This window comes from Schistocerca piceifrons, chromosome 5 (genome assembly GCF_021461385.2).
Source record: "Schistocerca piceifrons isolate TAMUIC-IGC-003096 chromosome 5, iqSchPice1.1, whole genome shotgun sequence".
Lineage (NCBI taxonomy): Eukaryota > Metazoa > Arthropoda > Insecta > Orthoptera > Acrididae > Schistocerca > Schistocerca piceifrons.
Window position 1 is genome coordinate 326,896,115 of NC_060142.1, and position 18,687 is coordinate 326,914,801.

Here is an 18,687-nt window from a genome sequence, read left to right on the forward strand (position 1 = left end):
GGAAAACAAAAGTTGGCCTAAGACTCATTCCAGCGCACTCCTGAGAGAACGGGATTCTAGGACGATGTTTCATCCACACAGGCGACGACACACTGCTGTTCGTTTTTCAGGTAGCTTAGCATACAATCTTAAAATTCAGCAGACACATTTTTCTGACCAGTGTGTCAAAGCTGACACTATCTTTCCTGAAGTCTAGTAGTGTCAATATTGTTACATTACAGTTGCACAGGGCATGTTTCAGATCATCAGTTACCCCAATTTGTGCAGTGCTCGTGATGTGGTGTTTACGGAAACCGGACTCATATAATCATATAGGTTGCATTCGCCCAGGTGTTGCGTCGTGAACAATATATTCCAACAATACATTTCGACCCTGCGCGTCACGGTTCTGACCTCCATTGTAGAGGCTTCAAAAAATGGGTGAAATATGACTAAGGGGAAGTGAGACGACATTCCTACCGTGCGACACATCCGCGCTGGTGGTGTGCAGAATTTTGGTGAAATCTGGTGCAAAGTGAGAAATTCTGGGTTCCGGCCATTTTTTGGCTTTTGTTCACATTTGCTGTCTGAAGCTTCGTCGAGGCCGAGAGAGGCGTCGCAGGGCGCCACACTACTGCACCATCACAGAGGAAGGCTTTAGGCGTCTTTGAACCAAATTTCATATCTGTGCGTCGTAATGGGAGACAGTTACGGAATTTTGAAAAACTTATCCTTGCATTGTGTTACGCAGTGTAGTTTTTCCTGTACTCTTTGCCCACAACTACATGCTAATAAAAACATAGTTCCTCAAGCATAAAACTGTACTGTTGGTTAAATCTTGTTATTAAGGTCTGGAACTTCTTTTTAATGAAAAATTTATCTTCCTATTGCGTTCAGAAACGAAGACAGGGAGGAATTATTGTAGTCTTAGAAAAATAAGGCCACTGTCAAAATAATTACAGTACGCGAACCACTCCTGCAAACAGGAAAAGAAATCTTTATTGTATTTGAAATGGACAAATTATGTAATCATACTAGTTGCGTTTGAATCAATTTCACTTGCACCCAACCAGTACTGTGCTGCCTTCCGACCTAAGAAGTGAGCAGCGGAGCTGTGACTGTGTTGGAACGTGCCTGTTCACGGTCACGATCCCTCGGCCCGGCACCAGAAGACATTCACATTCGGATGTTGCAGCATCTCTAGTCCTATGACAAGTGCTTCCGCCTGCAAATCTGCATTTCCCATAAGTTTTCGCATAGCCGGGCTTATGATCTTATTTTTTAATTCGGAACACGCCTACAACACTTGCTGTAGGAGGAGCGTCCTCCGTACAGTGCACAAATGAGGCTTCGTAGCTCACCTCCGCTACTAGGTGTTAACATTCGCGAGATTTTAAAAGATCAGATTTTTAGTGCATGCTTTTGGGGGGGAGCAGAAGGGGTCGGCTCTGTAGGACATTTTCACTTAGGTGAACGGCGTACCTGAGCGCAACCTTATTTTCTACAGACATCACTATCGACTATTTTCTGCCGGGTCTCACTTCTTCGACGACTTCGTGGTGAATAGCACGAATAAAATAAACAGAAAGTGCAGGGAAGCTAAGGCAAAATGCCAGCATGAAAAATGTGCAGAAATCAAAAACGAAATAATCGAGGAAGGACTGACTCAGCATATAGAAAAGCCAAAACAACCTTCGGTGAAATTTAAAGCAGCGGCAGTGGCATTAGGTGTGCAGTAGGAATTTCATAGTTGAATCAGAGGAGAGAGCAGATAGCTGGAAAGACTGCTTTTAAGCCCTCCATCAGGGGGAGGACCAGGTCTGATGACGTGATGAAACAGGAGGGAATTTCTAAAATCATTGGGGGCAGTGGCAACAAAACGACTGTTCCCGTTGGTGTGTAGACTGTTTGAGACTGGCATTATACTTGCAGACTTTTGGGAAAAAATGGGAAAATTGCAAGAATCAACAAGTGTGAGAATTACAGAACAAACGGTTTGACAGCTCACTCACTATCATCCAGATATTAAAAAGTAGGAGACTGCAATGGGCTGGACATGTGGCCAGAATGGAAAACAACATAATCACCAAGAAAGCATTTGAAGGAAGGAACCTCCAAGCAACAAGACCATTGAGCCGAACTCGTACGAGGCGGAAAGATGACATAGAGAAGGTCATCGCAGCATTAGGAATTTCTGCAAGGTGGAGAGGCTGCGAATGACAGAAGGCGGTGGAAGCAGACCGTTGATGCAGCACGTGGTCTACAGGGCCTATGATAGCTGAGAAGAGAGAGAGACAGAAACATGGACGGTGGGGAAACCGGAACTGGAGGGAATCGAAGCATATGAGATGTGATGCTACAGAAGAATGTTTAAAATTAGGAGGATGGATAATGTGAGGAACGAGGAGGTGCTCAGCAGAATCGGCGAAGAGAGGAGTATATGGAAAACACAGACAGAAAGAAGGTACAGAATTATAGGACATCTGTTAAGACATCAGTAAATAACTTCCATTGTACTAGATGGACTTGTAGAGTGTAGAAACTGTAGAGGAAAACAGAGATTGGAATACATCTAGCAAAAAATTCAGGACGTAGATTGTTAGTGCTACCTTGAGATAAAAATCTGGCAATGAAAAGCAATTCGTGGCGGGCTGCATCAAACCATTTCAAAGACCGATGACTTAAAAAAAAAAGAAAAAAAAGTCACAGCTGTTAAAGGACCTGTTTATTCGAGCAGCGACTTCAGCACTGTCTCTAACACCACTACTCGTTGAGAATAAATAACGGTTTCCACATTTCCATCGAAAACCCGATGCACATGAATTCTGACAGCGAAAGAAATTCCTTCCACCATGCTTACGACTCCGTCCCTCTGCTCTCCTGTTCGTCGAAACTACGAAATACTTTGGGTTAACAAGCCGGCCGTGGTGGCCGAGTGGTTCTAGGCGCTTCAGTCCGGAACCGCGCGACTGCTACGGTCGCAGGTTCGAATCCTGCCTCGGGCATGGATGTGTGTAATATCCTTAGGTTAGTTAGGTTTAAGTAGTTCTGAGTTCTAGGGGACTGATGACCTCAGATGTTAAGTCCCATAGTGCTCAGAGCCATTTGAGCCTCTGGGTTAACACTAGATATTAAACCCCGCTGGTCCTATATTACAAAAAGTTATGATCGTGTTCTGTATGTCGTACTCGTTCCTAAGTGGCACCTTACAGTGAGCAGACTGGACAGTCTTCCTTAGTTTGTATGATTCTTTAGTCTGCCAAAATATTGCTGTTGTGATGTTCTCCTCTGCAGATACACTTCTCGGCTGTTCTATTCATTCACCCATGTTATGTTCCCTTTTCAAAACTCCCTTGATATCGCATAGAAGGCAAACTCAGCTTCCTAGTTACCTCTTAGAGTTTGCTTTCGTATTCTACTGGGAAAACTTCATCTCGTGTTACCAGCTACGTTTCAAAGAGAAGATAGACTTTCTCCCTGCCCCCTCCCTCCCATTCTCACACCCACAGGCAGTCCCCTCTCTCCTCCCGTGCAAAGCACTGTACCAATCTTTGAGTTAACTCACACCCCTGCCGAAGAACACTCGACCATCCACTACACATTTATGGAGCTCCGGAGCAGCGTGAGGACACCTTTATCTACACAAGCGGCTCTGAGGATGACCATTTAGGATGGCTCTTATAAAACGTTTTTCAGTAAAACTGGTAATATTTCTGGAGGAATTTCTCAGTTTTGTTTCATTGTGTGTAAAAATAAGGAATGCCGGACATTTGCCACGCCGGACATATGCCACACTTGCCCCTTCGCCAGGTAGCGATCCCTCAGGTAAGGGACGCCCTTCCTCGTACTTCTTCTGTCCGCTTTCAAACCGCCGTCTCCACACATACTCGATACAACCGGTACGTAAGGGATCTTCTTCTTCGACATCTTGGCGAAATACAGAGCTTCTTTTCCGAAATCGAAATATTTATATCTCTTGGGAAACGAAAGCAATTCCGACGATTATGTCAGTATGCAATTAGTTCTGCCAAGTATAAATATAGATCCCTCTGTCTGTGCGGTAGCTTCCTTTCACGCTTACTGATTGCGATAGAAACAGTCCATCGCCAAGGGAGCAACAAGAAAGGAACGTTATAAACAGATTGCGAATGTCCGCTACTAATTTCTTTTTGATCGCTGCATTTGTTCCTACTTTAATTACTACAACTGCATGCCCAAAAAACAATAAGGAAAGAAGAAATGGGTATTTCAATGTTTGAAAAGAAGAACGACGTACTCCATATTAATTTACTCTCTAAAATCCGATATCCCTTGCGGCGAAACATTAATTAATAAAGTGTAGCGGGACAATGTTCAAAACATGACTGAAAGTACGTTCATAAACAGCGATAAGAACATCTAAGATTGACATGTCATGTAAAGTTGACGTACAATTTTAAAATGTTAGAAATAAGGAAATGACGTAATACAGAATGCTATGCTTGTACCATACGTTGTTGTTCTACATTGTTTAGCTCTGGTATTTACAGGGTCACAGACAATGCATGCTAGGTTTTGGAGGCAAAAGCCGTAATTGTAATGATCTCCACTACAACAGAAACAAGAAGCACAACTTAAGGAAAAATAATGTAATGTGTGTTCCAGCTCACAAGCGACATTGAAACAGGTAGTTCCTGTGACTTAGTATGGACAGAGGTTATATTCGACAGTCGGAATAAATTAATAACTGGCTCCTTCTACCACCCTCCGGTCTCAGATGAAACAGTCGCCGAACATTTCAGAGAAAACTCGAGTCTCATCGCAAATAGGTACCCTACTCATACAATTATAGTTGGCAGTGACTTCAATCTACCTTCCGTATGTTGACAAAAATACATTTTCAGACCCTACTGTAGATAGAAAACAACTTCCATAATTGTTCTAAATACTTTTTATAAAATTATTTTGAGCAATTAGTTCACGAGGCCATTCAAATTGTAAATGATTACGAAAACACACTTGACCTCTTAGCCACAAATAATCGTGAGGATCACGACGGGTACAGGAATTAGTGAACAGACAGTCGTAGCGAGGCTCAATTCCGTAACAAAGAAATTCACCAAAACTAAACGCGAAATATACATCATTATAAAAGCAACTAAAAATGCTGTTGACGTCTTTCTAAGAGAAGGTCTCCAATTCTTCCAAACTATGTAAGTGAAGACCATATGTGGCTTCAGTTCAAAGAAACAGTATCAACAGCACTCGAGAGATTCATATCAAATGAATTAATATCAGACGGAACTGATCCCCCACGGTACACAAAACATGACAGAAAGCTGCTGCAGGAGCACCGAAAAAGGCACGTATAATATAGATATTCTGGTCCTGTGTTAAGAAAACCAGCGGAAATGCTTAGTAAGTACCTTTACTGCGGGTCGAGCGGCGAGTGAGGAGAAGGAGGAGGAGCAGGAGGAGGGGGAGACAAGAGACCCAACCCTTCTGAGCAGGTAAAATCGTGGCAAATGTCCGCACACCAAAATAAGCTTCTTGTAGTTTGGTCTTTAGTGCTTTAAGAATGAAACCCATAAACTTCACAAAGTACTTTGTTTGGATGATGAAGTAGTCTGTTGCCTAATGTTGCACGGTTGTTTACATCTATTTCCGTAATTGAATGCGTTCTGATTTCACAGACGACATTGCTCAAGTGACATGAAGCAGTCACTAAGTACAAGGCAGATAAAGGGCAGAGCGAGCCGTACCGTTTCTTTTCCATGAGAGAATGCGGTCCGCTCCAATAGCATTTTACTTTAGAAGGAAGGAAGAAATTAAAACACTCACAGTATTTCCGTATTCAGTTCCTTTACAAGAAATGATAGCAATTGCCTCACAAAAGAAGTACAACACCCAGATGAGATGGAGGAAACGAGATGAAACTTCACGTATTGAGAGGATATTTGGTGTTATTTCAGTAATTACAGTGATTACACTATCGAGTCAAATTCACAGAGAACTTGATAATGTCTGCCCCCATATCAGTGTGTCGTTGCTCACCCTCTGGAACAGATATAGCAGTGATTCAGTTGGGAAGGACGTTTTAACCCCATTGTATCCTTTCCTAAGGCAAGCTGGCTCACAATTGTTATAACTGATAGCGTCCAGACACTGTGACTGGAAAGGAATTGACGTCCGGGATGGTCCGACACGTGATCTGTCAGAGTACAACCTGAGGTTCTTGCTGGCCACAGGAGTACATCAACGTCACGTTGACAGTCCATAGAGATATGTGCCGTGCGTGGATGAGCATTGTCCTAATGAAAAATGCACTGCGATAACATCCATTGAAAGTAACACGTTAAGACGCAGGATGCACATTTCGTATCGTTGTGCCATCAAGCCGAAATATGAAGTCATACGCGACGTCTTTTCACACCATGACGCCAGGAGTAACTTCGTTGTGTCTCTCATCAAATTGCAAAAATAGGACTTCTCCCCAAGTCGCCACCGTACTTACCGACGATGGTCTTCCGCGGTAGTGCAGAACCACCATCCTTCTTCCTACAGAATGGGTCAACATTGTTTAGCAGAGTCCATGCTTCATGGTCACGGAACCACTCGATACGCAGCCTTTCATGTTGAGGTGTTAAACGTAGCCTGTGGAAGTGTCGTTGATTCCATGGGCAAGCTACATCTCGTCTCCGACCTCGGCATGACACAGAGTGTTGCAGGCTGTTCGTTGCTTGTTCTCGGGTGGCAAGCACACGTGTAATGTAGTTACAATGTGCTTGGTGCACAATACGGCTATCCTCCCTTGCGGTAGGCAGTGTGGTCAACCACGACTTGACGATGAGTATGTCTGGCCTGAAGCCCAACACCCGGCCACTGTCACATCTGAATGCTTCAAAAACCAGGATGTTGCACGATTCGACTAACCGGCCAAATATAGACCCACAATGAGGCCTTTTTGTACCTCTACCTTATGCTGATTACGCTGTCTCTCACGAGTAGGCGGACCTTCCGTGTCGTTCACAATGATCACTCAACACCTGACCCAGCTAGCGTCCCTTACATATGTTACTAGGCCTGGAAGCAATACTGAACAGGAAGAACGCTAATGTAGTATCTGTGTGACCATCTTTGTAGCGATGGTTGCGGGACTCGGCTGTTCGATGATGATGTCAAATTAAAAACCTTTCAGCCGTCGATTTCCAACCTTATTTTATTAGGCAAGCAGTTTCGGCGTTTTATTACGCCATCTTCATGCTCTATGTACTGACACCAATGGTACGGGTATGAAATAAGTATCCAAAAAAAGGGGGCGTGGGGCAAGTCTTACATACATGGTAATATGTAATATTATAACAATAACAATATCAACTAGTATAGGAAGTTACATATAGTTACGGGTAAATTAAGGAATAAAATAACATATGAGAACGGTGCGCACCATAGGAACTTAAACTAGTGAGCAAAGTATATACATCAGCTAATCGTAAGAAAGGAATCTACGAACTGTAGGTCAATATTTCGCGTTACGCATAGAGAATCACGGTATAAAGCTAAGGCAATTCCCGTGAAACAACTGGAAGAAAATAATGTAGTCATGTACTGAGGCGTCCAGACTGAACACAAAACGTTTGATTTCATGCTGTCATATACTGGTAAAACTTATACCACTTCCAGAATGAAGTTTTCACTCTGCAGTGGCGGAGGTAAGGCTATGAGGACGGGCCGTGAGTCCGCAACCCGTGGTCGTGCGGTAGCGTTATCGCTTCCCGCGCCCGGGTTCGATTCCCGGCGGGGTCAGGGATTTTCTCTGCCTCGTGATGACTGGGTGTTGTGTGATGTCCTTAGGTTAGTTAGGTTTAAGTAGTTCTAAGTTCTAGGGGACTGATGACCATAGATGTTAAGTCCCATAGTGCTCAGAGCCATTTGAACGGGCCGTGAGTCGTGCTTGTGTAGCTCAGATACCTGCGAAAGGCAAAGGTCCCGAGTTCGAGTCTCGGTCCGACACACGGTTTTGACCTGCCAGGAAAGTTTCTTATGCCACTTACTGGAGGACAGCCGCATCATTATCTGAATCATCGTTAAGTAGTAATAATCAATAAAAGGAGAATAAAACTTCATCAGTGCAATTCATCGATCACAACTCATGAGATGCAACAATTTAATAAAACATTTCTAGTGAATCAAACTATGAATCTAATGCAAGACACCGTAACGAATTTCCACTAAGCGGTAAGTATTGAAATCTGGAAGAAATAAAACCACGTTATCACGAATGTGATAAGTTTGCCAGTAACAGGCGTGTGGCTAGGTGAGATACTAAAGCATAAGGTATGGAATTAGCATAAAAGCGCTACGGTGCAGTATATCAGAAAGACACAATTACAATCAGAACAACCAAATGCGTTTGCCTCTACATGCCATGTAGCACTTAAACAAGGAAAGAGAAAAGATAGTATGATATACGACAGAACACCACCAGAGCACATGTGTCGGAGTATAATGAGATTGAAAATTGACGGCTAAAAGGTGTTTAGTTTGACTTCTTCTAATGCAGTATGGTGGCAGTTCTACCTGTTACAGACAAATGCAGTTCTAACCATTTACTTACACGCTGTTGCTGTGTATGTGTATGTACGTAGAGCCACAGGTGCTTCACTTTTTTTGTCAGGTAGTGTATTATTTGGATATTTTTCATATGACGTGACTGGAAGTAAACTCCCATTTGCCCAACATACGTTCATAATTCGCCGATGTCTAAACTGACTTACACAAAAATTCCACATTAGTTTTTCTTTAACTTGGTAATTTAATGGGAAAATTACTCATTCCCTAATAAGAGTTAAGGAACTGTATACTAGAATTGATCCAAAGATGAAAGCAAAAGAAATTATTATAGAAGTTTGGTCGAGGTTCATAAGTGAAACTTAAGTTGAGGGCAAATTGCTCTTTCCTAATTCTCAGAATATCATTGCTGTAGAAGAATACAATCGGATCCTGATAAATCAACAAATAAAAGAAGCGCTAAGGTTGATGCATGGAATCAGACACCGGCTGGAAAGGGTCTGCGCGGGCATAAGCAGTTGTGAGGAGGCAAGAATGAAACAACATGAAATCCAACAAATCAGTAGCACGTATTTTCTTTGACGACCTTTAAGCATAAGTAGTTTCCTGAATGAAAACTGAAAGAACGTACGACAAAAATATTCAAATTAATTCAAGTGGCTTTCGAATGACCCTAGAAATTACCAACAAAATGACTTACAGTTTAATACTAGTAAAATTAGAGTTCTTTTTTACCAGAATTCATTTGACTGACAAATTTCTTAAGACAGATCCTGCACAGTGGTGTGAACACAAATTAAAATTTTTAAAAGGATAGTTATTAAACTGAATATTGTAATTGATCCAACTAAGGGCGGTAACAAGTTCGTGTTGTACTACAATAAATAATTTTCCCAATAAGGATCAACGTAATTAGTACTTCGGGTTGTGAACCGAGTACTGTTTTCAAAGCATAGCGACTTATCAAGGATTAATAACGTTTAAGGACAATGTGATCTTCTCGTCATATTGGCCTCGTGAACAATGTATGTGTTATGTTTAAGAACGATGTTATTAACGAAATTAGAATTATATTAATACCTCCATCTGAAGGTATTAATATAATTCTAATTTCGTTCTAGAGAGCTGCAGGTCATCGTTGGTGTCTGTTCTTTCGGACATGTCCGAAAGAACAGACACCATATCCATATAAGTACGATGTTATTAAAGTTAATACAGTAATATCAGTAATTAACTTCAAAGTAGTGAAGTTATTTGTTAATGAGATACTTCCGAACAAAATGTTAGAGATAAAAGATAATATGTTTATGCGACTTTTGGTTGTCTTCCCAGTGTGGTGGCCTAGGGGTATGCGTTCCCACTATCACATGACCCCCAATTACAGAAGGCGCAAATTTGTGCAGTAGAACCAAAGTAGGAGGTTTCGCGAAGAATTAATGACCGTGGTGTGAGATGTACCTCCGTTGTCGGCAGAGAGTGATTTAGTTGTCGTCTATTAGATCAGTGTTAGATTTATAACGCCAAACATTTTGTTCTTTATCACACGACACTGTATGTCCGGCGACACACATTCTCTAAACGTATTGCGTACTCAGATCCTCTCAGTGCCATCCAGAGGCTCTGCGTAGTCTGCAATTAGTACAGCGGAACCAAGACTGCCTTCAGTCGTACACTGATGCTGATCCAACGTGTCGTTCGTATGGATTCCAGAAGAAGGAATGAGGCGGCTTCTGCTAAGGCTGCATCTCTGCTTAGGGGCATTCAACTATTCTGTCCCATCGAATGATATCAGCGTTATTATGAGTAGGCACATTCCACATCTTTATGAGGAACATTGCTCGTCTCTTCATCGGCACAAACTCGAACTCGGGGAGATCAAACCCCTCCCTACAACTTGAGCAACTTCCTCTCGTCCATCTCGTCGCGAGGAGAGAATTCCAACTGGGCTACGTTTCGAGGACTGCCTTCTCAACCTTCGTCATCAGTTGGAGGATTCCGCACCACTTGTCGCCAACTATAACGAACAGCTGACGGTGCGCAACTTTCTAAACCTATATCTTTGCTTTAAGCCCTTATATTGTAATGTGATTTTGTGTTCTGAACTAGCTGAGGTAGTAACAAATGCAGGCACAGGCTGTAAACGTCTTTCTACTCTTTAATCGCAGTAGCAACGTGGCGAGGGTAATTTAATTTTTGATCGTGGATTCCTTTGGTCATAAAGATGTTTAACAAGCTGCCTGTTATTCGGTTTGGTCGTTCAAAATTTTCATTTCTTTTGCAATGCGTTTGTCCCTTTTTAACTACTTTTCGAGGGTACTTGCCATTGGACTTTATAGTTTTATTCACCTGGTAATGCCTTTTAGCTTCCTGTGTATAAATTAACTCCAAGCACCACGGAGTACTGTACTCAGAAAACAGAGGTATGATTTGGGCGCTTCTGACCTCCAGTTATTTTGGGTTGAAAGCTACGGAAAAGGACTGCTGCGTCTCCCACATTTGTTAACCTTGGAGGATGGAATAAATCTGAGCTCTATTAGACTGTACTGACGTGCATAGTGTTTCATACTGAAGACAATTATCTCTCAGACGACTCGTTGGGAGACCCATGTTTACTCGAATATCTTTGCTTCCTTTGTGACTTACTTTGAACAATTTCAGTTTTCCCTGTCAATAGGTGAGTGATGGACTATGGGCGTAATTGAATTTACGCCCTTTTCCCATCAAAGTGCCAAATCGATACCTCCATATTTGAATCACTCAACTTGAAAATTTTGACTCGATATCTTCGGTGTAAGCTAAGCAATCATCTTAAGAAGGCAGTGGGTGACAGGCAGTTGTCATCCAGTTTAATGCGTATAGGATATTGTATCGACTCTGAGCTGCGTTGCGTGTTAACTTGTGTGATATAATGAGTGAAGTGAGTGATAACGAGTCAGAAAATGACTTTACAGACAAAAAGAAGTCAGTGTCACTGGAAGTTTGGCATTTATGGAAGAAAGTTCAAGAAGGGGGAAACTGTACATTCAAAAGAAGAGTATGTCATAATCTTCAAGCAATGCAGAGAGAAACCAGAGCCATTTCACCTCATTGAGGGAAGTGGGCTTATTAAAGATTGGAAGAAAAGTTTAATGGGATTCTTCTCATTAAAGCCACAGGGGAAAATTTCCTCTCATGTTGCAGTCTTATGTGAGGATGCACTTTGGGAGTTATGAACCAATCGGTGCTTCAAAATGATATTGGAAGGTTGAAACCTTCCCGTCTCCCCTAAATCTCTTTTGTTACGCAATCGTCCTTTCTACGATAACCTATGAAACCTTCCCTTAGGATTAATATCTCTTGCTTAATAATAGCAAATGAAATCTTCCCTTTGAAATTAAATCTCTTTCTCAATAATAGTAAGTGCAATCTTCGCATAGAAATTTAAATGCTGCTTATTAAAAGTGATTTGCTGATTATTTCGATGAAACATAGAATGTGTCGTCGTCGTGGCCCTCAGTCCTTACCTGCAATAACGCAAAACTGTTCCTTTCCTTTTTTACTGTTACTGGATCGCCATCTGACTGCTACATCGAACTTGGACATGAATATACTTACTCTGTTTTACTATACTCTATTAGCTGCTGGTGGGCTGTCATAATAAGTGGCTGTATTTATTACCAAAGCTGACGTTATTTTTTAATAACAAAGCTGATGTTATTCTTTAATTAATTTTACTGAAGTTACTTAATTCAAAGTGAAACTTTTTCTGGACAACAACAAAATTTTGCAAAGTTTTACGTTGATGGTTTTGGGATGGATTATAATCAGTAATGCAATATTGCTGGCAGAAATGAATCATATTCTGAATGAAATGATTTTACAAACATTCAAGTGGGTCTTACTTTTTACAATATCCTTACAGCTCACATTGTGCAAACATACTTTCAGCAGTCTTGAGTTTCTTAAAAAAATAATTAAATGATATTAGTTCCTCTTATGATAATAGTTAGCTGATGTCTCTGTACATCCGTTTATAATCTGTTGTAAATCATAGCTAGTGGCTGGCAGGCACACCGCTCCTCTCAACCTCTCGCTTCAGACCCGCTACCGACTCGCTTCACTTCTCGCTTACTACTGACTTCCTACGAACGCTAAAGTGCGGTCTCTCCCTCGAGCAATGCTTTCTGGTGCAGACAATCCCTGCTACCATTGCAAAAAGTATCAACGCGCGGTCTTCCCAGCCCTTTTCTTAAAATGTATCCATACGCGGTCTCTCCTGCCCTTGTTAAAATTATATCAATGTGCGGTCTCTCCCGCCAACAATACTTTGTTGCAGACATTCCCTGCTACCACAGTTATCTCCATAATGACAAATATTAATTATTCCTACTTAATCCTATAAATAAAATATAAACATCTTTCAAAAATGGTTCAAATGGCTCTGAGCACTACGGGACTTAACATCTGAGGTCATCAGTCCCCTAGAACTTAGAACTACTTAAACCCAACTAACCTAAGGACATCACACACATCCATGCCCGAGGCAGGATTCGAACCTGCGACCGTTGCGGTCGCGCGGTTCCAAACTGAAGCGCCTAGAACCGCTCGGCTGCACCGGCCGGCTAAACATCTTTCAGAAATTGTGGTTTGTAAATAGAGAATAGAAATATACACGTCTTACAAGGTCTTTATACCCTTTAAGTTCATTAAGAAATCAACAAGACTCCCTGAAGATATTTAATTTTTGTCATTAACAGAGAAACCAACCGTAGAAGCAAAGTTGAAGGACATTCAAAACCTGTTGCGCTACCTTCCTAATACAGTAAAAGGCTGGTATGAAGAACTTCTAGACATAGTAAATAGTGTAGAAGCTACCGATCCTGAACAGGAACTATAATGGCCATGAACGTATAGTTTTTTTTAATGTACAGTTTAACTGGATAATAAAAAATAAAAGAAATTTTCAACTGGATTCTCGTGATATTTTCCAGATTTATCATGGTTTGATGGAGAAAGGGCGTAAACCATTCATCATATTTTGGGTAATATATCACAAATGGAAGAAATATCTTCAGTTGTAAGGAATGATTCTGTATGTTAAAAGTATGGTCTATGACAGAATTATTACATCATTGAAATATAACTGTTTTTCAATAAGACATAATCATGCAAATCTTCAGCTCATTTTTGCCGGAAATGCACTTCCCCTACTTGCCCATAGTCCAACAAACTCCTCAAATATGATGTACCCTGCGTAATAGCACTTCTTATCAATATCTACTACTCGGTTGCCTGCATAGCATAAATGTACAAGGCTTAGAATAAACTGCTCTGCCCAGGTGTGCGGCGTGATTCCCTGCTCTCGAGACGACATGGATTCGTGCGGCATGTTGACGCTACCCGACGAGGCCGCACACGCGACGGTGTTCCGGACCATCAGCATCAGCGGCGTCTTCAGCACCAACCACACGCTGGTGACGGCCAACACGCTGCTGCCGGGGCTGGCGCCGCTCCCGGCCGACAGGTTCAACATGACCACCGCACCGGCGGGGGAGAAGCTCAAGCGGTTCACGCTCAAGACTACTGCCGCCGTCATGGAGGAGGGCGTCTCGCTCTTCACGTTCGCCATATACTCGAGAGTCTACAAAAGAGACGGCGAGCCGGCGACCACACCACAAGAGACCTTAGTCGACTCTGACAACTGTTAGTGCTCTGAGAAATTTCGCGACTCCGTATCTGTTATGTGTTATTAAACTTAATGTCTGTACTGTAGCAACAGAGAATAAAATGTTGAATGAGGTTTCCTGTAACCCGGCTCTCTACCCACTGATTAATCGTTTGATGCAAATCCAGCGGCAAGTGGTACCAGCTAACATTCCACTTTGAAAACTAAATGTAAATTCCTGAGCTTGAATGCAGACTATAGAGGATAGGCAATTAATTTAGCCAACAAATCAACGTTGGATTATAGGTCGTTGGAGTATATCAGTAACTCACCCAAAGTTCATGTTAAGCAACGTTCAACGATCTCGAAGAATACACAAATATAAAAATGTATGTATATTCCACGTCTCCTCCTAAACTACATCACTGATTTCAACCAAACATGCTACATATATCAGTTACTGTCTGTAAAGAGTCGCTGTGGGGGTAAGAACCACCTACCTACCAAAGGGGTGCATGTGAAATGGAAGTGTACTCAATGACGTGCAAACACCCAGACTTCATTCATCCAGTATTTGGAAATGAGTGCACTTAGTGAACAAACTTTATACATCATTTAAAACCTTTAAGCAACTTTTTCTCGCTCACAACTCTCCTGCTCTCCCCACCCGCGCCCCAGGAATGAAACAAACTCACCATATTCATTGTAAGTAGTACTTCGTACATATACTCGGTGGAGATGATACTCGATTAAAGGAGGAACTTACAAATTTTTTATTCTCTATCAATGTGCGAAACCAGGACTATAAAGGTACATTCAGCTGTATTTGTCCAGATCTTTTCTTTTTACTCAAGTTCCCTGTATATGCATTACCACTGGTGTCCAGCTCTGCTATGCAGGGTGGTTCTGTGACGCTGTCACAAACTCTCAGCTGGTAACCAAACGGTCGAGGAGATAGTAATAAGCGAAAATCGTTATGCTACCTCAGTCATTCGGCCTCTTCTATTACATGCTCTTGGAAAGGAAAATAGTCTTTAAACATGGGCTATGAAATGCATCTTGTTCAGTACAAGAGGTGCGTTTCACAGCAGAAAAGTTCAACAAGGGCTCATATTTCTTAAGGTGCGCATTTTAGAGCCCTTATTTACCACATATTTTTCTTATTTTGCACCATATTACCAGCTCTCAAAAAATTAACAGTAAAGAGCTTGCAGTAGAAGAGGTCCCAGTCAGAGGTATGAAAAGGATTTTCGGTAACAACTTTCGATTCTGTCATTTCTGGACCATTGTCCCTAACCTCAAATTCATGCATTTATCCCTCTCCAACAGTACAGATGTAAAGAGAAAGCTGGCACAGTCAGGTGGTGGCTCTCCTTGGGTGGTTCCCCACTTCCTCTCTGCGGAGGGGGGAGTTAAATGTGGCAACATTCTATTGTTGACATCACCACCCACACTCTTTCCATCACTTCCACTTCCCCTCCCATCGCCCACTTCCCCCTCCTCTCAACCACTTCCCCTCTCCTCACCTACTTGTGATTTGGCAGAAAAAAGACTCAGTCTGCGCTGAGCTATTGGAGGGGAAGGATGCAAGGTACTGTCTTGGAGAATGTGTTCCTCTATTTAGATGTGTATTATCCTACTCGGAGGAAGTCCTAAATTTTGGTTCAGGAACTGAACTGACAATACCCTACAGCCTTTCTCTCTGAAATTCAGGTAAACACAACTGCTTAAAATTGGTGGGACGATAGAAAAACGCTCTCATGAAACAATGGATCTCATAACAAGTATTGGGTGTTAAATTTGAACAATATATTGTATATTTACTTAGAGATTGATTAAATTAATTAAATAAATTGCTGGGAAATGAGTTCAATTGACGAGATGTTGGCGTTGGACAGAGAGGAGTTTAGCAAGTGTGTTAGTCGTAAGAATACACCTGAAGACTGTGTCTATAGCTTCCTACATGAGGAATGGAAGTAGGCGATAATGGATGAGCATAGGGGAATACTTTTCAGTAAATAATGGTGCAGCAGGAAAGACTGAGGATGTATTTGAGGGCTCATGGAGCCTACTGCCTGTGCTGTCTTTGTTCTTGCTTTTGAAAACAGACTTATTGCTTTTCCACTCCTCCAGAATGATTGAACCAGAGGTATTCGCCAGGGAGTATGCTCATCTTTCTATGTGCCCTAGTCAACAATACTAGTCGAAATTTATGGAACTGTCATACAGCTGCTGCCTGAAGAATTGCCTCCCACCGATCCACAAATGTGATGCTACACACACACAATCTTACTCACACACACACACACACACACACACACACACACACACATATATATATATATATATATATATATATATATATATATATATATATATATATACGAGGGCAGTTCAATAAGTAATGCAACACATCTTTTTTCTGAAAAAGGGGTTGTTTTATTCAGCATTGAAATACACCAGGTTATTCCCCAATCTTTTAGCTACACAACACTATTTTTCAACGTAATCTCCATTCAATGCTACGGCCTTACGCCACCTTGAAATGAGGGCCTGTATGCCTGCACGGTACCATTCCACTGGTCGATGTCGGAGCCAACGTCGTACTGCATCAATAACTTCTTCATCATCCGCGTAGTGCGTCCCACGGATTGCGTCCTTCATTGGGCCAAACATTTGGAAATCCGACGTTGCGAGATCGGGGCTGTAGGGTGCATGAGGAAGAACAGTCCACTGAAGTTTTGTGAGCTCCTCTCAGGTGCGAAGACTTGTGTGAGGTCTTGCGTTGTCATGAAGAAGGAGAAGTTCGTTCTGATTTTTGTGCCTACGAACACGCTGAAGTCGTTTCTTCAATTTCTGAAGAGTAGCACAATACACTTCAGAGTTGATCGTTTGACCATGGGGAAGGACATCGAATAGAATAACCCCTTCAGCGTCCCAGAAGACTGTAACCATGACTTTACCGGCTGAGGGTATGGCTTTAAACTTTTTCTTGGTAGGGGAGTTGGTGTGGCGCCACTCCATTGATTGCCGTTTTGTTTCAGGTTCGAAGAGATGAACCCATGTTTCATCGCCTGTAACAATCTTTGACAAGAAATTGTCACCCTCAGCCACATGACGAGCAAGCAATTCCGCACAGATGGTTTCCCCTTTGCTCTTTACGGTGTTCGGTGTGACAACGAGGGACCCAGCGGGAACAAACCTTTGAATATCCCAACTGGTGAACAATTGTGACAGCACTACCAACAGAGATGTCAATTTGAGCACTGAGTTGTTTGATGGTGATCCGTCGATCATCTCGAACGAGTGTGTTCGCACGCTCCGCCATTGCAGGAATCACAGCTGTGCACGGCCGGCCCGCACGCGGGAGATCAGACAGTCTTCCTTGACCTTGCGGCGATGATGACACACGCTTTGCCCAACGACTCACCGTGCTTTTGTCCACTGCCAGATCACCGTAGACATTCTGCAAGCGCCTATGAATATCTGAGATGCCCTGGTTTTCCGCCAAAAGAAACTCGATCACTGCCCGTTGTTTGCACCGCACATCCGTTACAGACGCCATTTTAACAGCTCCGTACAGCGCTGCCACCTGTCGGAAGTCAATGAAACTATACGAGACGAAGCGGGAATGTTTGAAAATATTCCACAAGAAATTTCCGGTTTTTTCAACCAAAATTGGCCGAGAAAAAAAATGTGTTGCATTACTTATTGAACTGCCCTCGTATATATACACTCCTGGAAATGGAAAAAAGAACACATTGACACCGGTGTGTCAGACCCACCATACTTGCTCCGGACACTGCGAGAGGGCTGTACAAGCAATGATCACACGCACGGCACAGCGGACACACCAGGAACCGCGGTGTTGGCCGTCGAATGGCGCTAGCTGCGCAGCATTTGTGCACCGCCGCCGTCAGTGTCAGCCAGTTTGCCGTGGCAAAACGGAGCTCCATCGCAGTCTTTAACACTGGTAGCATGCCGCGACAGCGTGGACGTGAACCGTATGTGCAGTTGACGGACTTTGAGCGAGGGCGTATAGTGGGCATGCGGGAGGCAGGGTGGACGTACCGCCGAATTACTCAACACGTGGGGCGTGAGGTCTCCACAGTACATCGATATTGTCGCCAGTGGTCGGCGGAACGTGCACGTGCCCGTCGACCTGGGACCGGACCGCAGCGACGCACGGATGCACTCCAAGACCGTAGGATCCTACGCAGTGCCGTAGGGGACGGCGCCGCCACTTCCCAGCAAATTAGGGACACTGTTGCTCCTGGGGTATCGGCGAGGACCATTCGCAACCGTCTCCATGAAGCTGGGCTACGGTCCCGCACACCGTTAGGCCGTCTTCCGCTCACGCCCCAACATCGTGCAGCCCGCCTCCAGTGGTGTCGCGACAGGCGTGAATGGAGGGACGAATGGAGACGTGTCGTCTTCAGCGATGAGAGTCGCTTCTGCCTTGATACCAATGATGGTCGTATGCGTGTTTGGCGCCGTGCAGGTGAGCGCCACAA

At 43.0% G+C, this 18,687-nt stretch overlaps 1 protein-coding gene across 1 annotated transcript in view; it reads left to right on the forward strand.

Annotated features, from left to right (window-relative positions):
- LOC124797920 overlaps nucleotides 1–14,318 on the forward strand; it is a 175,934-nt gene extending 161,616 nt beyond the window's left edge. Inside the window, exon 8 of the mRNA XM_047261053.1 lies at nucleotides 13,848–14,318. Within this exon, the coding sequence (XP_047117009.1) occupies nucleotides 13,848–14,216 (369 nt within the window). The 3' untranslated portion in view covers nucleotides 14,217–14,318. The remainder of the gene's footprint in view (nucleotides 1–13,847) is intronic.
- The last annotated feature ends 4,369 nt before the right edge of the window (nucleotides 14,319–18,687 follow it).